We start from the raw sequence: 26,071 nt of genomic DNA on the forward strand, positions 1-26,071 counted from the left end.
ACGTAATTAGTGTGTCGAGGATTATAGCCTAAAATACTCTGGGTTCAGGGTGATTAGCTGTTTCCTATTTTCAAATGGGAAACTCTCCAGTAAAGGAGAGCAACAGCGCCATCTTATGCGTCCGAAGCCCAGCTGAATGGGTGCGATCCAAAGGCTTGCCGACTTAAAAAGCAAGCCCATGGGTTCCACAAGGCTTACTCCAAAGTAGCCCTTGGTTAGGATGGCAGCCGCGACCCCTTTGCCAACCGCTGAGGGGACAAAAGATTCCTTAAAGGGTTGGCCAGATACAACCGCGGCGACGTTTAAAAACGAGTTAGGGGAGCAAGAATCACGACTTGTACATGAGAAAAAGCGAACGGTTGAGGAACTCAGTTGTGTGTTTTTTGTGGGGAGGGGGACACCTGCCATGTCTTCTATTGCCTCTTTGAAATAAACATTCGACGCGTTTTGAGGTACCAAACTCAGTTATCGTTTATTGTAACGGTGCTGAAATGACCTGTTAAGTTCCCGTGTTTTTTTTTTACTGGGGCGGGTTTCGAGATCAGAACTCTTGCCGTACTCACCCACCCCCCAACCCAAAAAATCAGGTCGGTTATTTTCCATCATTTATTTTTCTGGGGTATCGTCAAGACAACATCACCTCTCCTTTCTGGTCAGCTATGGCGTGAAGCGACGGACCACCGAGCGCTCGCGCATCTTCGGTGGCCGCGATCCTCCCCCCCCCTCCCCAGTCACTGCAGTCAATCCAGGGCGCCTCTCGACTGGCTTTTGTTTTGCGTGGGCTCCCCCCCCTCCCCGCGCGCGACAACTAATGGCAAGGAAAGTACTGGCATATAGAAAGCCTCATTCGCTTTTGCTACGCATGCTCTGGACACCGGCGGCGGCGGCAGGGTCTCAGAAGATGAGAGAGATGGGGGGGTTAAACAAGATGAGGGGGGCGCGCAAGTGCGCGCGGTTGATGCTTGCGCCTGGGTGACGTGTGTTCCAGCAACGGCTGGTCGCGAGACTGCTGGTGGTTGCGTTGGGGGGGGGGCCGAGGGTGAAGAGAGAAAGGGAGGGGGGAGTGAGTTTGCGAGTGAGCAGGCCGCGCGCGCTCCCGCCCGCCGCCGTTTCCTAGCTCTAGCCTGTGATTGGTGCAGGCCTCGGACCTGGCGGACCCCGAATGCCAGGCCCCGAAAAGCGACAGCCGAGGCGGCCGGGTCCTCGGGCCTGCACTCCCCACCCGCTCGGGCCCGAGCCCGCCAAGCGAAGGTGAGGAGGAGAGCGGCGGCGGTGTGGGGGGAAGCGGGGAAGGGGATGTGCGCTCAGCCGCGACAAGGGAATTGAGCAGAAATTCGATTTTATTTTTAAAAAAACGGGGAGGCGGCGGGGGAGGAGGCGCCAGGCCGCTTAGGCCCCGGAGCAGGCCGCGCCCCGAGGCCTACAGGGCCGCTCATCTAAACAACCGCCTTTTTTTTATTTAAAAAACCGAACGAAGCAAAAATACGAAGCGTATGAACCGGCTCGCGCCTCACAGCCAGGCGGCCGCGAGCGAGCGCTCGGGCTTCTCCCCCTCCGCATACTGCCTGGCCGGGGCTGTGGCCGGGCCCGAAGGCAGCCAGAAAATGGCGGAAAATAAAATGGCGCCCGTTGCAGCAGAGAAGCGCAGCTCGGCAGAGGCCCTCGTCTCCCTCCACTACAGAAGCTCTTTAAAACACGCGCGTACACACACACACGCCCGCCCGCTAACTGACACCCAGCGGCTGTAGCAATCAGACAAACCGTCCTCCCTCTTGCGCCTCATAGTACCGCGGGACGTAGAAGCAAGACAGAAAAGGGGGGGGGGGAGAAGGAAGCGGCGGCAGCCCGGTGAAGACGAGGCCCGGCGATGCGGGGAAAGCGTTGCTTTCCCACCTCGCAACTCCTGCTAGGGGAGCTGTCCCTGGTGGAAGCCGCCTCCCGCCTTCCCCGAGAGAGTCTTTTGTCTCCCACAGCCGACGGGCCCCTTCGCTGCCGTGCTTCCTCTCGGGCCCCGCGCTAGGCACCGCTGGCTCCCTGCCCTCCCTCGGCCGCGCAACACCGCCCCGGGGAAGGATGGGTACAACCCCACCCCCTTTTGCCCGACTCGGGCTCCAAAGCGCCGCTTTATTGTTTGCTCATCACGGGCGCTGATTGGAAGCGAGAGGAAGAGGAGGGTTGTGTGTGTGTGTTTTTGTGTGTGTTTGTATATAGTATGCGCGTCTCCGTCCCATGCACGCGCATTTCCCCAGCTGTCTGTTGCGCGCTGAGGAATAGCAAGCTAGAAGTCTTATAGAAATGAAGCATATAAATTTAGGTAGCAAAGCAACGCGCCTTGGTCTCGAACATGTGTTTTTGATTCTCATAAGCAGTCCGATCTCCTCTGCATGTTTACTTTTAAGTTCAATTGGAACTCACTCGCCCGTATGTTTTAGTTTTGCAGAGCTTAGCCTGTTCGGGTTTACTGGGAAATGATTCAGAAAAAATCCCAATCCAATCTTTTGACTTCCTTAAGATGCTGCAGATTTATGCTATAAATTTCAATGGCCTAGAGCCTACTTCATCGGATGCATATGATTAAAAACATCTGATCTTGTGTTCTGCTGTAACAGACTTTTTTTGCTGTGGGAAGTAAGTGCAGCTGACATTCAGTAGGGCTGTAGACCTAGATTTCTTACTGCAAGCAAGCATAGTTTTTTTTTACCTGGGGAAGTATAATTTTGCATCCACAGTCTTCATTGGGTAGGTCAAGTCCTTTTCCGTATATGTTTGTCCTGGACATTTCCATTTGTATTTAATTGTGCAAAATGCCTGGTTGTACAAAATAATTGTACAAAATTTAGGTGTTTCTTTATTAGCACCTGTAATTCCACACTTTAAAAAGAAATAAAGAACCATCTGATGTTTAGAAGACATCTGAAGGGAGCCCTGTTTTTAACAACTGATGTTTTAATGTATTTTTTATCTCTTATTGGAAGCCGCCCAGAAAGGCTGGGGAAACCCCGCCAGATGGGTGGGGTATAAGTAATAAATTATTATTGTTATTATTATTATTATTGCCTAATGGCAGCTCTGTTGACTTGGTCCTGCTTAGCTCATCTGCTGTGCTGGTTGGGAAAGTGGCAGGCGAGACAATTGCAGCTGCAGCAGCCACTTAAAAAAAACAACTACCTGCAAACATTTGCTGCCTAACAGCTGAGTGACTCAGAGTTACTGCTGTTGACAGGGATGTGGTCTTGCCCAGGAGGGACTCTATATGCCTTGCAAAAAGATGGATCCCTCATGAGTGGAATGCTTGCAGTGCTATTTATTGCCCACCCTGCAATTTCAGTACCCAGATGTGGCCCTGTAACAGAAGGATGTGCCTACCCTTGCTGTGGACATTTCTTAGGAGCAAGCCCTCATTGAACCAGGGCTAGCTCCAGGTTTTTCTGAGCCTTGTGAATATGACTTTTGGTGGGTCTCCTGTCACTGTCATACGCTCTTCTCACATATAAAAATGAAGCAACACATTCACTTTCTCACACAGAGGGAACACTTGTCCTGATCTGCTAGATTGGGTACTCCTCTGAGGTGGCACTCCTTTTCATACAGTACTGAACAAGGCTATTCAGGCCCTGCTCAGTTAATTTTACCTGTAAACATGCATTGTTGGAAGATAAGGGGAAATTATCTTTTGTGTGCATGGTCAGAAGGTTAAGGTATAAATAAATATGTCATAAGCCCCTGAAATCACATAGGTGATATCTTCCATTCCCCCAAGTTACTCCTTGGGATGTGGGCAACAAATGGAAGCCTTAATTATTCAGCATAAGGCAGGTTGCTACTTACTGCTCCACAAGGTTAGAGCATGGTTAGTAAAACATAAGAGGAAAGCCCTGTTGACTGGACCATCTCGGGGCCATCCTTTTTCTCGCACTGGCCCACTGTGACTAAAGGATGATTAGAAAGGAAGGGTAGGGCAATCAGGAAGATTCCAGTTTGTCTCATTCAGACACGGTGGGATTCTGGTGGGATTCTGGTGAACATAGGCACAAGTGTTAACAATGCTGAGGGATATACCATGCATTGATTCATACCTGTGTGAGGTGCTACATAATCCTTTTTTATGTAATAATACATTTTATTCAATTTTAAAAGCTTAAACACATTAACCTCAAATTCAAGATATGTTTCTTTTGCAAAACGAACAAGGTGACTTCCCACCCTTACCTCTGTGCTGTTTTTATTACCACCCCATATTCTGTTGTATTATATGTCAAACTATATCTAATACATGTTTCCTTTGTTACATTTATTGTCATTCTCAATCCACTGCTCATAGTTCAAATCCTGTCCATTATTTTGAGTATAGTTTTTTTCTCAAATACTGTGAAAAGGGTTTCCATTCTTTAATAAAAAGTTGGTCACTTTGGTCTCTCACTCTCAACTTCACCAGTCTCCATAGTCCTTTAGGTTTGCAACCCATTCCTCTTTGGTTGGGACTTTTTCTTCCTTCCAATTGTGCACGTATAGGATTCTGGCAGCTGTCATTGTGCAGGTATGTTTATGGACAGAGAACCTGAAATGGTCTTTGTTATGTGGTGGTAAAATTATTGCTGCAGCCTTGTCCCAGTGGCTTTACATACCTGTTGCATGACTCTTTACTATTTCACACACTATAAATGTGCAAAAACTGCAACAAAAATCATTAGCTGTCAAAGCACAAAATAAATGCATTCATTATTTTATCTCCCCTGCCCTACCAGGAGAGGCTGAGGAGTCATGCTGATATTTGCTCTTTGTGTAAAGTCTAGTAAGAAGAAGATGCACACATGCACTTGCTAAATATGTGTGCACTGAATTCTGTATGAAACACATTCTAAGATAGTTCTGTCACTACAAGTAGTAATTTCTATTCACTTTCTTTTCTCAGTTTGTCAGCATAGAAGATTATGGATCCAGGTGGTGGAAGTCTTGGGTTGCAGACACAGGAGTCCAAAATGCCTCACACTATGATTATGCAGGATTTTGGTAAAACAACAACAAACTTTTATTTTTAACTTGACTGTTTACTAGTCACCTGCTGTATATTATGAATGAATAACGAATGGCATGGGTGCAAAACATGGCATAGATAGTAGGAGAGGAGCCTGAGAGTCGCTGTACCACAGTGGGTGGCTGACACTTTTGGCTACCTCTTTTGGCTACATGGGGAATGTGTATGGACTGCAGTATACACAATTGTTTATAATATTCTTGTATTTAATTTTTGAAATAATGGAATCCGCAATATTAGATGGCAGTAGAGAGTTAAAATATTTTTTTTATTAGTTGTATTCCATATACTAGGAAAGCAATTCTATAACTAGATCTGCCAAGATGAGTGGGTTAGGATCCATCAAATCTTCAGCTCATCCAGGAGATTCCAGCACAGCTAGGTTATGCTGGTTTAACTCTCATTCATTGCACACCAGTTTATCTCCCCCATCGCAGCTCAGCTGTAACTCAACTGACTCACTTGAGCCCAGTGGATCTTAAGCTGGCATAAGTCTTGTAAAAATAACATGGTGTGTGCAGAATTAGAGAGACTTAGGCTGGATCGTAACTTGTTCAGCTCAGTCATGTGATCTGGCATAAGTCAAGCTAGCAGAAAAGGTACTATATCTCAAAAAATAAAAAAAAAATAAAAATTGTAAGGCTTGTTTTCTCTCTGCCAGACTTAGGGCAGTAACTGTGCTCTTGAATAGCATTTGAATCTGGTGTAACTTTCTGGTGTAAGCCAGTTAACTTATACTGGCTTGCTTTACACCAGCTTCTTGTGTATAGAATTGCTTTATAACAACCTAAGCATGTATACTCAGAAGTAAGTTCTTTGAATGTACTGATTTTTAATCTCTAGTAGGTGTGTTGTACTATAGCACAAATACTTGCCAAAGTTGATCATTATATGCATAATGATATAATTGAACAACTTAATTGAATTCCTTAAGCATTGGGTGATATCTAGGATAGCACAAGAGGGTGCCTGCTCCTTTAGTGGGATTTCCTCACCCTGCGGTCTTCATGTGCACCTAAAATATGATCCAGAGGGTTGGATGACTCTTTGGAGCAGATCTTGGGGGCTGAAGAATAGAAACCAAAAACTTCATTGTGGTAGTGGAGTTTTGTTGCACAAGCAAGCAGACATTATTGAATGTCACCATTTTTTCTGAATATGGTTATCAAATATTTCCAGCAAAACCTCCCCTTCCCTTCAGAAGACCAGACTTCACATGAGCTACTGTCACCTATCCTACCTATGGGGAGGATAGCTCAATTACAGAACACTCTCCTAATGTGCCCTCCTTAAACTAAAATTAAATGCAATGAAAGGTAGGAGAGTAGTTTGTCTGACTGCATTCATTCTATGTATTTCTTAGATGCATAGTATTGTTCTACAGCAATATAACTATTAATACTTTATCTCATTTACATTTGTTTCATAGTGGCTGGAATGGCTGGTACTGCTCACATTGATGGAGATCATATTGTTGTGTCAGTTCCTGAAGCTGTACTCGTTTCTGATGTTGTCACAGATGATGGAATAACTCTTGATCATGGCTTAGCGGCTGAAGTTGTCCAAGGACCTGATATCATAACCGAAACCGATGTTGTCACAGAAGGGGTGATAGTTCCTGAATCTGTATTGGAGGCTGATGTAGCTATTGAAGAAGCACTAGATACCAGTGATCATGTTTTGACTTCAGATCTAATTACAGAAACTGTTAGAGTTCCTGATCAGGTTTTTGTGGCTGATCTTGTTACGGGCCCTGATGGTCATTTGGAACATGTGGTACAAGATTCTGTGTCAGGACCAGATTCTCCCACAATGGTTTCAGAAGAGGTTCTTGTAACCAATTCAGATACAGAAACTGTGATTCAGGCAGCTGGCACTGTTCCTGGTTCTACAGTTACTATAAAGACTGAAGATGATGATGATGGCAAGAGCACATCTGAAGACTACTTAATGATATCTTGTAAGTTAAGGTTTATATGACATTTGAGTCTGTTCAGACTAGAAGTGATCCAGTGATGAGAAGTTATGAAGTATAATTGGTTGTTAGTTTGAATATAATTTTCCCAATAAAATTTTGGAAGAAATAGCATTACAACCGTAAAATACTCAATACTGCTTAAAAATGGTTTCTAGGGAGTAGCGGTAGGTGGCTAGTGTACATAAATCTTTATCCAGTTGTACCCCTCTGCTTAAAGAATACTGTTGGATTGAGAAGAGGCTTCCGTGAGCCAAAATGGAAATTTCTGCAAATTCCCCTTTCTCCTGCAATTATTCACACTTCCTACTTCACTTCCAAAGGGTTCACCAGCTCTCTTGAGCAGATTTTGGAGGAGTTGCAGAGGAAAGAGAATTTGAGAAAATAAATTCTACCTTCCCTTTCTGCTAACAGAAACCTCTTAGATCAAAGAGCCTTCTATCAGCAGAAGAACACGATAGGATAGAATACAGCTCATAGTGAGATTTTTTTTTCACAGTTAAAGAGGTTTATGGGAACAGTACAACATTCTAATATATATATATTCTTGGAACCATGGCTGGGAGGACTTGACAATTCTTATGAAAGACTCTTCAAAAACAAAACAAAAAACTTCCATAGCAGTGCACATACAACACTTCAATTCTTTGCATTCTTTAGAACACATTTCCAAATGGAATACTTCAATGTTAAATAAGTAGACATTTTTAAAGGTTAATTTGAAAAAAACAACAAAAAACTAATTTTATAATGGGCAGTTATGGGAATTAGTGGCAATACAATCGTACCTTGGATCCCGAACGCCTCACAAGTCTAACGTTTTGGCTCCCAAATGCCGCAAACCTGGAAGTGAGTGTTCCAGTTTGCGAACATTCTTTGGAACCTGAACGTCTGACGAGGCTTCCGTGGCTTCTGATTGGCTACAGGAGCTTCCTGCAGCCAATCGGAAGCCATGCTTTGGTTTGTGAACGTTTTGGAAGTCGAACGGACTTCCGGAACAGATTCCGTTCGACTTCCAAGGTACATGAATTGAAGATCGGATAGTAAGAACAACAGACTTGTGGTATCTTTAAAGACTTACAAAATTACCATGACATGAGCTTCTGTGGATTATGACCCACTTCATCAGATGCATGCAGGGTTTTCTGAGCTAGAAAGATGTTTCTTTGTGTTGCCGTTAAGACTCCTTTGTTGATTTTGCTGAGGGAAACTAACATGGTATGACAACTGTTACAAGGAAGACATCAGTCTGTGTAAGCTAAAAAAAACCCCACACAAATAATGAAATATTTGTTTTTGTTTTTTATGTTTGTGATGTTCAAACCCCCACAGTGGATTGCTAGCTCTTGATCCATATGATAGCCCTGCATGCACAGTACTGGTAATCCTATGCTACCCATTGCAGCTGTTCTTCAGGGGTAACATAATATTCCACTACCAGCTTCTTTCAAAAATCTGTTATTTTATTTAAAGCAATTTCTAAACAACTTAAAATTGAAAGTCTCTAAGTGGTATACAAAAATGCAGACATGAAAACAGTAAAAACAAAAAGTATCATAAAAACAACAAAAAAACCTAGTAATAACAGGGTCCAATCTTATTCTTATTGCTTACTACAGTATAGTAGGTTGACAACTTTTTTGTGGTGTCACGCCACTTCCCTTAGCAAGGATTCCACCACCAGTAATGTCATCACGGCAATCTGGAATGGTAGTGGAGTTTCTTACAAGCAATGTTTAGATTCACATTGTGGGTCATGCTGTAGACCACATGTTCAGAAATTATTATTTGAGCCATAATATGGGTGGCTAAGCCACATCTCATATGCTGGCCAAAAGTTACCTAGTCCTGCAATATGGTGCTGCATAGTTTGCTAAAATTAAGAATACATTCCTTGAGATAGAACCTAGGTAAAACAAATTTAAACTTACTTAATAAAAGCACAACTGTAAAACTACGTCTCATGGACTTCTGTGCTTGGTGTGACATCACCAGCATAGTGTATGCTGAGACATCATATGAATTGAGAGCTGGCAATCTACAGTGAATCTGAACATCTCACATCTGGAAACAGCTGAAAAGGTAAGTTAGAGGCAGCAAATATTACCCTTTTTCTTCTTTGGTAAACAGGCTTTTCTGCAGAATTTCTCTTGCAAACAATCCCTTCACACTTATTTGTGCTGAGAGCAACAATATAATATAACTGGAATTTACAGAATTTATTCAGTGTCTTCCACTAATGGGTTTACTATGTGGACCAGACCAGAAAGTAATAGTCCTGCAGCTATTACTTTAAAATGAAAATTTTGGTGAGGAGAGTTGTGGGATTATTAATGCATGAAACTGAAATTTCTTCATTTAGTTCATATCTATATAATTATGATGATGTCTGTGCAAATCTTGTTACACCTAGGTATATTTTGTTGAGAAAGAAGCATGGGTTGAAGGAGGAATCCAAAGTGTGCATATTGAATGGAATTGACATAAGTAATTAACTTAGATGTCAAGCTATGGCTGATCGATACAATACATTTCTATAGTGTCTGAAGTATTACACACACACACACACACACACACAATATATGGTAGCATCCCTTAAAATACTTTGCAAGAGTTGAAAAATGTGAGCACGTTTGCGACATTTTTATTTGACCCCTTGTTTCCAATATTTTAAGCACCTAAGATGTCTCTGTAACAAGGGCTTTAAAAAATGGAAAAACAACAACAGTGTGATAAATTAATGTTTTGTAACCACTTGTAAGGTCTACCCGAAAAGCAATATATAAACACCTTAAATAAATAAATAAATAAAAATAACACAGAACGTTGATAACTACTTCAGAAACAGTATGCTATTTCCTGACTTCCTGTGATTCCAGCTGAAAACCTTTCTTTTCAAGCAGCTGTTTTCAGTAGAGTTTAACAATGTAATATCTACTTAGAAGTAATCCTGTCTGAGTTCAGTCAGGCTTACTTTCCGGTAAGTGTGTGTAGGACTGTATCCTAAATGTCTCCTCTGTTTGCATCCGACTAAATCCATGTCACTGTTCCACATTTTTAAGGCAGTATGTGTGGGAAAGAAATGTTAGTACAGTGGTACCTTGGTTTACAAACTTAATCTGTTCTGGAAGTTTGTTCTTAAACCGAAACCATTCTTAAACTGAGGCGCATTTTCCCTAATGAGGCCTCCCGCCGCTGGTGCCCTTCCACTGTTTGGATTCCGTTCTTAGACCGAGGTAAAGTTTGCTAACCGGGATACTACTTCCGGTGTTGCTGAGTTCGTAAACCAAATCGTTCTTAAACAGGACTGTTCTTAAACCAAGGTACCACTGCACTCCCTACTGCTTGAACCACCTGAACAGGGAAGAGTGTTTTGTCTGCAACACTAGACATTCTAAAAGCAGAAATTACTATATTCAATTAAAATATCCTACATTGCAGATATTTTGTGACTGGATGCAAACTTTATTATGTTTAAAGGACTTTGTTAAGCAGGTGTTAATTTGTTGTGTGGTACACACCTTTGAACCATGGGTGATCATTTCAAGATACTACTTCATTATTATATTGCCTGTTGTAATGCTGCTGCCTTTCAGGCAAGACTTAACAATTTTAAACAGAAGTGTTTGGGAGAGAAAGAGAGGTAAGTTATGTGTTTTTTAATGTGTTACAATAATGCTGGTACTAATGTTTTACCTGAAGGTACTATTTTTGTGATAAAAATATTTTTCCTGGCTTCCCCCCACCTGCCATGCCATATAGTTACTATTTGATAGAATACATTTATATAGGATAAATGGGCAAGAAATGGTGAAGAATATAATTACACTTGACCACTGGAATACTTCAGTTCTTATCATCAACTCAGTGACTTAATGTCTAATCTCATCTCATGCATAAGTCATGCACTGAAATTTACAGAGGAGATTTTTTTTTTAGGAATTCAGCAACCTCATTCACCATATTATGGCTTGCTAGGATTGTGCAAACCTGCTTGTTTCAAGAGAGGAACTTGTACCTCCTTTGCTTCTCGGTCCTTTCAGCATAGAGTGGTATCTAAGCCAGTGTTTCATTTAGTATGTCATCAGAACCAGGGATTGTGGTTAAAGTCTCTCCTTGTTAGCACCTTTGTCATATGTGATCCTCGAATGAAGGGTGGTATAGATTTTTTTTAAATAATAATAATATGAAAGCCATGCAACATGCTAATTACCTCTTTTTTTGGTTGTATTGTTATATTTTGTATTTTACTTTTGGGGAGTATTTCCTTTTCTGAAAACCAATAAAAGTTTTTCTTTTTTTTAAAAAAAGATCTCTCCTCTTTACAATACACACCTGTAAAACAATCTTGGTGGATAAAGAGGAGATACCTTCACCTCTCTGGTTTGGATGACATGCAAACCACTGGTTTCCAACATTTTGGCCTGAAGGAACATTTGGAATTTTAAGAAGGTGCTAAGGGCACCAGTCAGAAAATGGCTGGCACTTCCAAAAGAGCAGAAAAAGAAACCAGACAGGAATAGAACATGGTTCAAAAATGGAGGAAAAGCTATTCTTTGTGTTAATTTGTTAGCAAATAAGTTTTGAAATGCTTTCTACTTTTCCAAATGCTGTTAAGTCTTGGATGTTATGTTTGTTGCTGATGTGCTGCTATAGATTAGAACTGGAAAATAAAATATAACTGAATCCTGAAATAATTTTAAATTACTATAGCCAGCCATATACATACATAGCCACAAATAAAGGCATGATGCTAGCTGGCAAGCCTTTTCTTTTCTTTTCTTTTCTTTTCTTTTCATCTGCATTGAATAGAAAAAATAGATAGACAAGGAAAATAACAAAATGAATATAAAACTCACCACAGTAGGCATTGAACATTGCAATGCTTGAGGTTGACTGTCATTTAGAAGTTTTTTTCCAAAATTAGGGCTGTATGAGGAGATGATAATAGTAATGTTTCTGGCCTTTGTACTGAACACTCCCTTCCGAAAACATATTGGAAGCAATCCTTGCTAGGCACTACACAGGAGGAAAAGTTCGTGATGATAATGATGCCTCTCAGGAAAAATGTGATGATAAAAATAATGACTCAGCATTACTGCTTCCACAATTTGGGAATACTAGAATTAATTTATTGTTGTTACGACACCTCTGCAATGAGTCCACCCCACAACTTTGGGACAATCCATGTTGTAGGGTATGCAGCAGAAACAAGAAAAGGGTTACCATATCCACACCCACTCCTGTATTCAGTGGAGGCCTCTCAAGCAGCTTTCCGCTGCATGTTCCAGCAGGCAAACTAAACAGACAGTGCGGCATCAGCAGGATCCCCATAATTTTTTTCTCACATTTTCAAAAAGTTGTTCCATATGGCCCACAGGCAGTTATTGGGGAGTTGCTTCTTCTACTCCCAGTTTTTAAGCAGTTCAAGTGGCTACCTGCATATTGCTCTGTGTGGCTGGCAGGCAGCAAAACAACAGTTAGAACAGCAGTTGTGTAGATCCAGGGACTAGCAAATAAGACAGAAGTAAGAAAAATACTAAAGTGGAGGGTGAAAGGCAGTTACGTTGCCTAGTATCCAAACAACTCATCAGTCACAGCTCTGACTTCACTCATTGGCTAAGAACACCAGCAGGTAGGAGCAACTAGACTGGTTCATTTCAAAAAAATGCCTGCCCATTTTTCTTCACTTTTTTTCTCAGCTAGAGATTAAGCATTGTCATTTTGTTTTTGCTTATTCCTATGCATTTAGCATCTCAGGAACTTTGAATTTTTAATGGTATTCTTTGCCTTATGATTTATAGTTATGTTCTTATTGCCTTATACTTGTTCTCCGAGAATTATGTTTGATGACTCAAATTAAACCAGTGCATGAAAATTTGCAGAACTGGGCTGTTCTGCATCAAACAGGGTTTTTCAACCAGAACCATGAAGGAAGGAAACAGAAGAAAAAAAACAATAGGCAAGGCACTAATGTTAACTTCAAAAATGTCACATTTTATGCATGCTTACCATCTTTTAGTTTTGACATTTGAGTACACATCTTTTGATTGCTGAATTATTGCTTCACCGTTAATGAATAGTTTGTAATTCTTAGGCTTTCTAGCCACAAGCGTTTACACCTTACTTTTTATCACCAATATTCTCTATAGAGAATATTGCCTTTTTAAAATCCCACTGTGACATAGGTATACTGATAATACTGATCCATGTAATTTTAAAAAGAATACTTTGCATTTTAAAAACAAGGGACTATTATAGAAGAATAAAATGTTCATTGTTCCAATCTGGGATTAGGTTCTCCATTAAGTGAGTAGTTAAGGAGTTACCGTATTTTTCGCTCCATAGGGCTCACCTCATTTTTAGGGGGGGGGAATAAAGAAAAAACATTTTATTCCCCCCCTCCAAGTCCAGGAGCGGCAACAAGATTGTGTGCAACCTTGTTGCCGCTCCCGGAGCTTGCGGGGCTAGGGACAGGGGAAGCCCAAGCTTCCCCCGACCCCAGCCCCCAGAACAGGTCCAGGAGCGGCAGCAAGATTGCGTGCAACTTCGCTGCTGCTCCCGGAGCTTGCGGGGCTGGGGGCGAGGAAGCCCAAGCTTCCCCCGACCCCAGCCCCCAAAACAGGTAGCTATCTGCAAGCCTTCCTAGTGCAGCGGGAACTCCCGCTGCGCTCCGAAGGCTTGCGGATGGCTGCCTGAAGCCCAGCGAGCGCAGCGGGAGTTGGCGCTGTGCTTGCCGGGCTTCAGCCTGGTATCCGCAAGCCTTCGGAGCACTCCGAAGACTTGCGGATAGCTGCCTGAAGCGTGGAGAGCGAGAGGGGTCGGTGCGCACCAACCCCTCTCACTCTCCAGGCTTCAGTGAAAGCCTGCATTTGCTCCATAGGACGCACACACATTTCCCCTTCATTTTTGGAGGGGAAAAAGTGCGTCCTATAGAGAAAAAAATACGGTATTTATTAACCATATTTTTTTTGTGCTGGTGGCACGATCCTCCCTTCCTGTGCAAATTGGAGGAGATCCCCCAATAATGCAGTCCCCCAAGTTTTCAGCACGCACACTATTTACTCTGATGAGCAAAGGCTCCCATTATACTTGCCAAACTTCTCAGCCTTGAGTCCAGATGTTAGGCTGCAGTCCTCATCATCCCCGAAGGCGGGGTATTGGGGGCACCTCCTAACTCCCCCCTCCTTATTAGTCTTCCAGGGCCTCCACTCGCCCTCGCCCCCTCAGGTGGGGGGGGGGTCATGCTGGCTGGGGATTACAGAGATTGCATTCCAAAATCTGAGGACCAAAGCTTGGGGAAGGCTACATTATGCCACAGAGATGCCCTCTCTCACAAGCAGGTTGCATAAGGAGGGATGGATATTGCCCATTTTGCAACTCCCCCCCCCCCAAAAAAACCAAGCACCCATTTAAAAATAACTGGAAGTTTTTAAAAAAATGATTCACAATAGCATTGCTGATAAATGTAAAAACAAAAATCGTGCTTAGCTTTTTTATTTTTATTTAGTTCTGTTTTCAGTAGTTCCAGCAGTGTTCTGATTCGTTCACAGATTTCTGTAATACCACTTTCATCAATGACACCAAATACTGCTGCTGTTTAGCAGGTATTAAATGACATCCAGCACAGGCAATATGAGCACACACAAATTTGCCCTGTTAAATCCAAGTGTTACATATCATTAGTACATGTAAATATGTATTATGTGAAAATGAGCCTGATTTGCCTATTGCTGAGCAATTGCATAGAGGTGTCATATTGGGCATTTAATTCCAAGTTCCAAGCAAAGGAAATTATACTGTATTTTGTTAGTTTAAAGCACTTTGACTTGATGATACTGCTCATAGTATTGAAAGGGAATAATTGCTATGTTGTTTATGAGTTCAGAATTAAGCTCAATATACAAGTAATGTTCCAAATCTCTTAAATCATGATTAAAAGATGAGAAGCAAGGCCATATCACATGCTTTCTTTCATTCTTCTTCCTGTGCTTGCACTGTAAGTCTAACTCAGTTTAGGATACGCATTGGCACTGGCCTGAAGCATAGTTAAACAAGATATAATGTGACATTCAACACCAATCTTACTCAGGGTAGACCCACTGAAGTTAACATACATAATTTTAGTGGGTCTATTCTGAGTAGGACTTAGTTGAATACAACTCATACTGATCAATATCTAGAATTGTTTAGCATACTCTAGTTAAGAAAGAACCCTCATTAGGTTAAGGTTAGTTTGGCATAAGTTTAATAATGCCTGTTGGGAAGGGGTATATTGGAGTGATAATGCTATCCTGTTCTGATTTATAAATCTGAAGTGTTACATCTCTCCTGGAGTCTTACAGGGAGTCTTACAGCCTTACAGAGTGACTCGCTAACATTTTATACTATATATATGGAGAAAGGGACAGCAATACAAAAACAATTCTGGGGTAAAGGTAAAGGTACCCCTGCCCTTACAGTCCAGTCATATCCGACTCTAGGGTTGCGTGCTCATCTCGCTCTAGATTATAATGTAACAGACACGTTTCAACAGTGTGCTTGTAATTTTTGGTGGTGAAATTTATTAAAACAGTAAAATAAAACAAATCTATTCATATGTGAAATATTCATAAAACAAGCAAAATAAGGTGATTGGTCTGCATGCCAGCTTTATATTGCGAATCATGTTGTGTTTTGCATAAATAAGCTAAGAACAATTGAGCAACATTGCTAATACTTGCTTCTTGCATCCTTCTAACTGGTTTTTATTGTTGTTTGTTTTTTATAGTGGATGATGTTGGGGAAAAGCTAGACCATATTGGAAACACACCTTTAAAAATCAGCACTGAGGTTTCACATGATGATGTATCTAAAGATGATGGTTTTGGTTCTGAAGTCATTAAAGTTTACATATTTAAAGCTGAAGCTGAGGATGATGTGGAAATAGGTAAGTATCGCAACTTCTGATGTTGCTAGTTTGTGGTGTTTACAAAATCCAGTTGCCTACATTGTGTAAAATACTTCTTCGTAGTGGTTTCCAATTAAATTCCTTCCATTGTCTTTCATAAGGGAATCTAAAATAACTAAGATACCAAAACAAAACCATGAAAACTCTGCCTATAGATTACATATAGCTTGAAGCACCCCCAGGTTCTGCCTTGGCTATCTCACTCAACTTCCAGAACCAACCCTTTTCCCCATGCCCTTGTAAGGACTCCTCTGAGTTTGTTCCTTTCTCCCATATGTCCAACCCATGACAATTTGTCATGCTAAATGGAAATTAAAATGCTGCCCCACCGTGCTGTCTTTCCCTCCTAATGACCGTTGTTGTCTTGTTATTTCATCAAGCGCACAGAAAAGAAATGAAACATTTTACTGTTCCTATCAAAATGTTATCAAATAAAAATTACTTATTCTCTTCAAGGTGGAACAGAAATTGTAACAGAGAGTGACTTTCATAATGGGCATTCTGTAGCTGGAGTTTTAGAGCAAGGAGGCGTCGGCAGAGTACAGCGAGAGAAGATGGTTTATATGGCTGTTAAAGATTCCTCTCAAGAGGATGAAGATATTGGTAAGAATTATATTTTTGTGTTGCTAAAAAAGTAATCTTGTCATTTCTCTCCCCCCCCCCAACCACTGTGAACATGAAGGGATTTGTTATATTATTATTTTATACTTCAAATGAGGATAGAGATCCTAACACACACACACACACCATTTAAGTTATGTCACCAGTCCACAAACAAGCTGAAATTCAATCAACTGCAAATGAGAGGTCATTGCAAACCTTGTCATGTGTGCTGTTGTTTGCACTATATTGCACATCATGATCTGATACATAGATGGACAGTTTTCTTTGAAATGCAATCCTCAGCATTTTTATTTAGAACTAGGTGCAGCCTGTACTGCACCAACCTCCCCACCAGAGCTTTCTTCTGGTATGCGCATTGACCCCACTAACAGGATGTCAGCTATGTAGGTGCGCCCCTCCCCACTTGTCTGCTCTTGCTGAGAAACAACCCCTACCAAGTTAAGTGGGCTTCTTTCCTATGAGATATGTATCAGCAATTTCATGAATCTGGCGTTCTGATTTTGGATTTTCACAAATAGATTGGTAGCTTCTGGTTTAGGAGATAACTACTAAATCAAATACGAATTAATTGAGCAAAGCTGGAAAATGGCATATATAGTGTCATTAATTTCTATACCCTTTAAAACTAAATATAGGTTGTGCTGAAATAGCTGATGAAGTTTACATGGAGGTTATTGTTGGTGAAGAAGAAGCAACAGCGCTGCCTGAAGCACAGCTTGAAGACACTGGTGTGAATAAAACTTTTGTTCCTGTTGCATGGGCTGCTGCTTATGGTAGGATGCTAGATTATGACTTCATGAGAGTCCCTTCTCTCCTTTCTAATTGCACTAACCCATCTCTGCCCAAATAATAATTTTAACATTTAGTGGACATAAAAGCATAATAAAACGTATTGTACAGAGGACCATGGATTCGTTTTAAAGACTCTCCAGAGTTCTTTCTGCCTTTAGCAGTTCATGTGGCAATTGAAATGAAGCTTTCTAAAATAAGTCTTAAGTTTTAATATTTAATAATAGTAAGGGAACTTCAAACACTTGCTCAAAGAACCCATTTTCATGCACGTGTCTGCATATTCTGTTTGTAATTATAGGAAATTGTCAGCCCACCTACACTTAGACTTCAAAGTGCTGCTCCTAGGCCTCTGAGGTTTACCCCTGTGCTACCCATTCTCTTTTCCCAGAAAATGTTACAAAAATGGCTGAATTCACCTAATGAAATTAGAGAAGCATTTGAAACCCAGATCCCCAAAACACAAATATATATTTCATTTTTTAAAAAACTCCTCACTAGATGGCAAATTCAGATGGTGTTACAAATGTGACAAAAGTCATATGCTATCTGACCACTGTACAAAGCAGACACCCACAAATACTGTTAACACACTTTCCATGGCAGACAACAATTTAATTCTGGTAGTCAGAATTGTGGTATGGTCTCCAGAATAGAAAAGCTCTTATATTTTGCCCTTTTGGTTTTTTAAAGTGCCAACATTTTCCCTTTTAAGCAGCCCAAATCTGCTGCAATATAGACTACTGTTATGTCTTCCATCCTGTCCCATGTCCTCACAACTGGCTGAGCAAGAGCATAATTCTTAAACTTCCTTTTAACTTTCCTCATTCTGTTTAGTTCCCTCTTACATATATATGCGTGTCTGAATCTTTGCACTGGAATAAAAGATTGTAGCAAAGGGAATACGGAGGGTTAGCCTGTAGCTTGAAGCCCCTGGTTAGCCAAACAACTGCTGATGTGTAGCAATGTGTGCACATACCTATGTTCCTATGGGAAGGGACAGTAGCTCAGGGGTAGAGAATATGCTTTGCTTGTAGAAGGTCTCAGGTTAAATCCACAGCATCTCTATTAAAAAGTGATTGCAAGCAGAAGATGCTAAAAAAAGACAATATCTAATACCCTAGAAAGTTACTGTCAAAGTTGACAAAACTAGGAAAGACTAATGGTCACACTCTGTGTAAGGCTGCTTCATATGATTCTTACAAATCAGAGGCTCAGTGCTAACAAGTTGTATGGTGTTTCTGTTAATGCTGTGAACTAATGTGCAAATGTTATTTTGTAGAATAGCTTCATACAAACATTTAAAGGCTAGTTGCTACTTATTTTTGTGTGTAATGAAAAATAATAATGAAGACACATTTATGGCATAAAAAAGATGAATGTTTGGAAAGCAGTGACTATTAGTAAGTTTTATTTTGAAGCAACTGACAGCAAATCATGTATCTAAAGTGAAAGTTAGTGGGAAATTGGGGGGGGGGGTTGGTTGGTAAAAAAGTAACTTGGAAATAGAAATGATTAGCTTAGTTGTTTTCTGTGTTGGACTGCTTTGAAATCATTATGCAGTTGGAATGTGTGAACTGTTTCAATGAACTACCTGTTCCCCTAGGAGATGATAGAAGACTTCCCCGGAGGTATGAAGACTGTCAAACAACAGGTCAGTAGATGAAGAATTGCTCATATGTCTAGTATTTCAAAGATGTTGTGAACTACATTTAGGCTTCATCAGCAACTATATAAGAATTGGCACATTAATATTAATACAGCAGATAATTCAATGTAAACGAAAACACAATTATGATATTAACCAGCTCCTTGTGTAGGGCTGTCAATAGCCCTGCTGTGACATTCCCAAAACAAACCCTCTTTCCTTTTAAACTTGGCACCAGCTCTTACAAGCAGCTACCTGTTTCATTTTTGGATGAAATACTCCATTAAAATGCTAAAGGAAGCAAGAAGAAGCTATGCTGGAGCAATTTTTGTGCCTTTCTGCTCTATTCCCAGTGCTGGATCCGGTGAATCTTTCATTATAGGAGTTCTTCTCAATATGTTACCTTAAGTATGTCTACTCAGAAATAAACCCCACTGAGTTCATTGAGAGTTACTCCTAGTAACGTGCATATGATCACAGCCTGAATGTGAGAATGATATTGGCTGACATTTTTTCCATTTATTAATTCAAAGTATTTCCTCCTGTTCTTCACAGTCTTAGCTTCAGAACAGCTTGTGTAAGATGAATAGAAACAAAAGCAAATCATTGCTTTCTGTGTGTTGTATTACAAAATATATGTAGCTATTATCCAGTGTGTGTTTCTAGCATCTTATGATGAAGCAGAATCCCATTGTCCCAATCTCAGTGCAAACACAATTGCAACAGATGGTCCTTTCTCTAAACAGCTTCAGTGTTCAAAATAAGCTCTTATAAGGGAGCCTCTTGCCACATTGTGATGTGTATCTGGTCTTTCACATCAGGAACCAACTTGGATGCAAGATTAGAAAACAAAAATGTTAATGCAACACAATTCCTGCAAATCTGTGATAGCATTAGCACAAACAGACTGCTTAAACAGAAAGCCAAGAAAAGGAGGAGAGGGGAAGCAAGGCAGTGGCAAACAGGTAAAACGACTTCCTTGGCTAGCTTTTACCTACTTATCTGTAGCTTTTAGCATTCTTAAATTAGAAGATAAAAGTGTAGTTGATTCCGTATTCTTACAGCGTTAGGAGTTTTTCTTTTTTGGGAAAAGATACCTTACGATTTCATCCAGTTTTCTCTTATCTTATTAGCTGCATAGTCAGAAGAGTATTTCCTGACTTTCTTATACTACAAGTTCATGTAGTATTTCTGCAGTAGCTAAGTTCTTGTTATATTAACATAGTAGGAGGCATGTGGATTGGAAATTTCTAAAAGGTAATTTATAAGAGATTATTCTTTGTTGTGTTGAACTGTCAGCTTGTGCACAGCCAGCACAAAGATTTATTTTTAAAAAAATCAGCAAGGGCAAAGAACCACCACTCAGTGCATTTTTCATTGTAGAATTTATACAATATTAGACTACAATATTAGACTACATTATGGGACATAGTCATTTGCACAGCAGAAATCAATGTTTCGGTAATTCAGCCACTTACATTTACAGTTTTCTTTCTGAAAACAAAAATAAAAAGTCTCCGCATAAATATTCCAAGGAAATCAACTGAATTTTTCAATAGAAGTACTTCTTTACCCCAGCCAGTGTAAAATACTGGAGTAAAAATGTCAAACAGAAACTATCCAGGAATACATATAAATACCCAAACCTTGGAGATGTTTGTATGTGCTTCTAAACACCAGGGTGCATAGAATATGCCTTATTAGGAAGTTTTTTTTGTTCCAGCCAACTTAATGTGTTGGTAAAAATGTCCCACGCCATTTTTCAAACAAAAACTGATACAGGGAAATAGACTTAACCATCATCCTTCTAGCACCACACTTTTTCACTTTGGAATATTGTACTACCCTGACTTTGGAATTTTGGTTGAGGTGGTCAGTTGTCTTTGAAAGCCATGCATGTAAAGTTGTTGTTTTTCCGGTATTGTTTTAGGACTTAATCTCCATACTTGTTAGCCCAAATATTGATGACAAGTGTTTTGAGCTTATCCAGCTAAAGCTTGCTAAGTTTGAAGTTCTTAGCTTCAGCTTTGGACACAAGAACTGTCTTTCATTCCTCAGTCTCTTTTGTAAAAGTGTTAAATTTTAGTGCTTCTTGGTGAATCCTCAGAAGTGAAGATTTGTTTAATTGTTATCAGCAGTAAATTTCAGCATACATTGACAAAATTATGAAGAATTGAAAATATGGTTGAATAATAGAAAGTGAAAAGACTATAAGAATTATAAGCAATAAATACAAATTCTAGTCGTAATAGGATTCTTAAGATCTAGTGAATGGGAGAGAGGTTGACCCTAGAAGAGAGTGATCCAACTTTGTATGCCTCCTCTTTGAGACTGCGGAAGCACAGATTTTGAAAATGGCAAAAAGAATGTTCCACAAATGTTCTGAGACTGGATCCACAGAATTCAACCCACTCCCACTTCACTGATATCCTATTGAAATCAGTGGGAGGGAAACTTAAAAATACAGTGGTGCCTCGCAAGACGAAAAGAATCCGTTCCGCGAGTCTCTTCGTCTAGCGGTTTTTTCGTCTTGCGAAGCAACCCCATTAGCGGATTAGCGCTATTAGCGGTTTAGCGGCTATTAGCGGCTATTAAAGGCTTAAGGGATTAGCGGATTAGCTGCTAAAAGGCTATTAGTGGTTTAGCGGCTTAGAAAAGGGGGTGGGGAGCGGAAAAAAATCTCAAGACTCGCAAGACATTTTCGTCTTGCGAAGCAAGCCCATAGCAAATTCGTTTTGCGAAGCACCTCCAAAACGGAAAACCCTTTTGTCTAGCGGGTTTTCCGTCTTGCGAGGCATTCGTCTTGCGGGGCACCACTGTAAATAAATGCTAGCATAGGAAAGGAACTTTAAAAAGACAAAATGTGGGGGCCCAGTACTTTCTCCACTGCTGGCAAGAACCTAGTTGGTCATAGGAAAAAGCAATTAATCTGCCTTTAGTTCTCACTCTCCCACTTTTGGATTGCTCTGTTCTTTATTCAAAACATTACATGATTGGTGTTTTTTAAAAAATGATACTGTGTTCTGCTTCATTGATGTCAGAATCATTCTTTTTCTTGTTACAATTTATTTCATAATATTTTCTGTTTGTTTAAAACAGCTGTTATAATAGGTCCTGATGGACAACCCTTAACCGTCTACCCTTGTCACATATGTGGGAAAAAATTTAAATCCAGGGGATTCTTGAAAAGGCATATGAAAAACCACCCAGATCACATGATTAAGAAGAAATACCAATGCACAGACTGTGATTTTACAACTAACAAGAAAGTAAGCTTTCATAATCATTTGGAAAGCCATAAGCTCATCAACAAAGTTGACAAAACGCATGAATTCACAGAGTACACCAGGCGATACAGAGAAGCAAGCCCACTGAGTTCAAATAAACTGATCTTAAGGGACAAGGAACCTAAATTGCACAAGTGCAAATATTGTGACTATGAGACAGCAGAGCAAGGACTGCTTAATAGACATCTGCTTGCGGTTCACAGCAAGAACTTCCCTCATGTTTGTGTTGAGTGTGGGAAAGGATTCCGCCATCCTTCTGAGCTCAAAAAGCATATGAGGACCCACACAGGGGAGAAGCCTTACCAGTGCCAGCATTGTGTCTTTCGTTGTGCTGATCAGTCCAATTTGAAGACACACATCAAAACCAAGCATGGTACTGACCTGCCCTTTAAATGTGAACATTGTCCGCAGGCATTCACAGATGAGAAAGAACTCCAGCAGCACACAGAGTTGTTTCAAGGGCATAAGACTCATCAGTGCCCACATTGTGACCACAAGAGCACCAACTCGAGTGACCTGAAACGGCACATAATATCTGTTCACACAAAGGACTTTCCTCACAAATGTGAGGTGTGTGAAAAAGGTTTCCACCGTCCATCGGAGCTCAAGAAGCACAGTGAAACGCATAAAGGTAAAAAGGTACATCAGTGCAGGCACTGTGACTTTAAGACTTCAGATCCTTTTGTACTTAGTGGGCATATTCTCTCAGTTCACACTAAGGACCTGCCTTTCAAATGCAAAAGATGCAAGAGAGGATTTAGGCAACAAACTGAACTGAAGAAGCACATGAAGACCCACAGTGGAAGGAAAGTCTATCAATGCCAGTATTGTGAGTATAGCACTACAGATGCATCAGGCTTCAAGCGGCATGTCATATCAATACACACAAAAGACTATCCGCACAGGTGTGAGTACTGCAAAAAGGGATTCCGTAGACCATCAGAGAAAAATCAGCATATAATGAGGCATCACAAAGAGGCCCTAATGTAACATATGAGCTGTAGAAGAAAACGGTTTAGAAACTGTGATCTGCTTAATTGGGGAAGAAAACTCTCATGAACTGTTTCTCCTGGTTTCAAAGCTTGATATTAAATCATAACTTTACATTCTTTGTATTACAAGTCTTTAAAAGTATTAGGGTTGACAGGGGATCTCATAGCCCTATGATTGTTGCTCATCAAAACCTAAAGAACACTATAAAATGCAGAGATGAATGTTTGAAAAGCTGCGGAAAGAGACCTTGAATGTCTTCTGTTTAAAGTGTTATATATAATTAAGCTAAAGAAAATACTAAGACCGTTATCTTAGCCCTTTATCAATAACGCCATTTATATCCTTAATGAAAACTGGGGGTGGGAGTTTTTAGAAATGTTTGCTATGGCAAGTCTACAATATGCAGGTAGAAGTCAGTTGCTTTGTCATTACATTTTTTGACTGTGCTGGGAAACAAGAATTGGTTAGATTTTGAGATCTGTCTTTTTTGTTGTTGTTAAAGCAAACACACATTTCACCAGGAAACATAGTTTCCTTCCTTTATTTAGGTTCAATGAGCAATATTTAAACTTTTTTTCCCCAGAGCTGCTGACCTATGTTATCGCAGGATATGGTGTTAAAAATACAGCATTGTTTTTGAGCTCAAAAGGTGTTGTTCAGTACTAGGATTGAAGATGTGTGTGTATATAATTTCCCTTTTTATCTGAAAACTGCAGTTGAATGTTCAGTATGGCACATATAAAAAAATTACCTTTTGGCCGATCTAATTATTATAATATTTTTGAAAAGAGTATAAAAAATTAATGGCTGCGGCTGTTGGTGCTATGATTTGGCACTATTTTTCTTGCTATTTCACTGTTTTCCTTTTTCAAAAAAGAGTATCAAGATTACATTAGTTGGAAATGCCTAGGGAATCTTAGGGGGCAGTGTTCCTGGCAAGGGTAGACTACTGTGGTCCTTCCTTGCAAATTAAAAATCTTTCCATATAGAAATGAAAATTGCACCTTTTAATCAATTCATACAAAACATATACCATACTATAAACATGCATTTTCAATCTGTAAGAAAGTTATATATGCAGTATTTAACCAGAACAATATGCTGCCGCTAGAGTTTGGAGGTGGATCTTCAGTTTACAGTGTATACATTTGAAATATGCATCCCTTTAAACAATGCTTTGTGTTAGCATGCTGCAAATCAAAATGGCGCTTAATATAACAAGCTGGTCTAGGGCTATTTAATAATTAAAAACTGTTCATAAATGTTATGCATATAATGTGTACTTTTTTAAAACTTTTTTTTTAAGTTGCTTTATGTTTGCACACAGCTGTTCACATAATAAATTGTAACTTTACTTCATGCTACTATATTGTGGCTTTGTGTTTCAGATAATGTTCATACTTTGTTTTTGCACCAGATGAGAATCAGTTCCTTGAGAATAAATTTTTTTTATATTTCTAAACTTCAGAAAGTTAACTTTGGGAAACCTTGTGTTTTATGTGGCTGTAAAAAATGATGTACACGATGTAAAATAAGATTGTCACTGTTATGTGGGACTATTATTTCAAAATGTGTTACTCATTGTAATGAGCATACAATAAAATGCATCTCTTGCACTCCAAGCTTCTTGAAAAAGTTTGCATTCCTTGCTCAGGCTAGATATTTGTTTTGCTTACTCATCATTTAGTTCAAATTTTAATTGTTGACATCCTGATCACTGTTTTTGAGGATTTATTGTAAATCACAATCACAGTAAGCGTCAGATTTTTTTTTTTAATTGTAATTGATTAAGAGTGCAAAGACAGAACTCTCATTTACAGAAAAAGATGGTGGTTAAGACTTTTTTCATTTAATTGTTAGTGTGTGATTTTAAAAATTGTGTTCATATTCAGTCTTGCCTCCTCTTAAATTCTATTGAGTGAACCAATATTGCCCGTTCATTGAATCTGCAGTAGTTCACTGAGAGCTGGAACAGTGATATTGAAAGCAGACAAAAAGTACAACTAAATTCATTTTAAGCTCCATCATGATGTGGTATTACAGTATGTACCTGTGTTAACAAGTGTACTTGCACCCCTCTCTTTAGTGTTTTTGAAGAACTTGTTGACTAAATGGCATCACCTCACTCCTGAGTGTGCACTGTATGTGAGTTTGTGCATGCACATATACTACTAGCAGGCTTGTGTGGAAGCAGGCAGCTTGCTCCCATGGTTGCACGCTGATCATAGTGCAAGTATTGGAACAAGGCTGTTCAAAATAACAGTAACAGAACAGCTACTCTGATTTGGATCAATGCCGGTAGAAACATAGCAGGGTAAAACAGCTTGCTGCATCTGCCTGAGTGCTCCAAAAAGGAAGTACTAATGATATCTCTGCTTGGCAAATGCCACACAGCATAGGGGGCTGCATTAATTTTATTATGAAATAGCATTCCAGTATTGTTTTTATATTAAGTGACCTTGCATCTAAAATTTAAATTCACTTAACTTGAAAATAAGCGCCAATAAAGTGAGACTTGCTGCAAAGTAAATTCTGAAGCATATTTAGGATCAGGATGTGTGTGCTTGGTCCATGTTTCTAATGTTAACATTTAATTTTGCTTCCTAGTGCTTTCCATAACATGGTCCTGCAATACTCAAATTGACTCTGCCTTCAAACTCCTCCCTTTCATCAGCCAGTGAGTCGTAGAAGTGAGATGCGTTGAGGAAAAGGGCTAATTTGCACATGAGCCTTAGTTAGAATGACCAAATCACTGATGGAAAAGTGACTT

At 40.1% G+C, this 26,071-nt stretch overlaps 1 protein-coding gene across 9 annotated transcripts; it reads left to right on the plus strand.

The window, feature by feature from the left end:
• The first annotated feature begins 99 nt into the window (after positions 1–99).
• Positions 100–24,923, plus strand: ZNF711 (zinc finger protein 711). Of its 9 annotated transcripts, none has more exons than XM_083423569.1 (9): positions 100–358; positions 4,913–5,010; positions 6,465–6,995; positions 15,781–15,939; positions 16,417–16,563; positions 17,220–17,357; positions 18,980–19,027; positions 19,843–19,986; positions 22,121–24,923. In XM_083423569.1, the coding sequence occupies exons 2-9, from the start codon at positions 4,932–4,934 to the stop codon at positions 23,296–23,298; spliced, it is 2,424 nt and encodes an 807-aa protein (XP_083279695.1). In that variant the 5' UTR covers positions 100–358; positions 4,913–4,931; the 3' UTR covers positions 23,299–24,923. The 9 variants fall into 9 exon arrangements, with proteins under 9 accessions (XP_083279695.1, XP_083279701.1, XP_083279702.1 ...); XM_083423571.1 differs by lacking the exon at positions 100–358 and adding an exon at positions 410–1,251 and having other exon boundaries at positions 18,983–19,027; XM_083423572.1 differs by lacking the exon at positions 100–358 and adding an exon at positions 410–1,251 and having other exon boundaries at positions 17,220–17,312.
• Positions 24,924–26,071: the final 1,148 nt, after the last annotated feature.

The sequence above is a fragment of the Podarcis tiliguerta genome, assembly GCF_965153285.1.
Source record: "Podarcis tiliguerta genome assembly, chromosome: Z".
Taxonomy (NCBI): domain Eukaryota; kingdom Metazoa; phylum Chordata; class Lepidosauria; order Squamata; family Lacertidae; genus Podarcis; species Podarcis tiliguerta.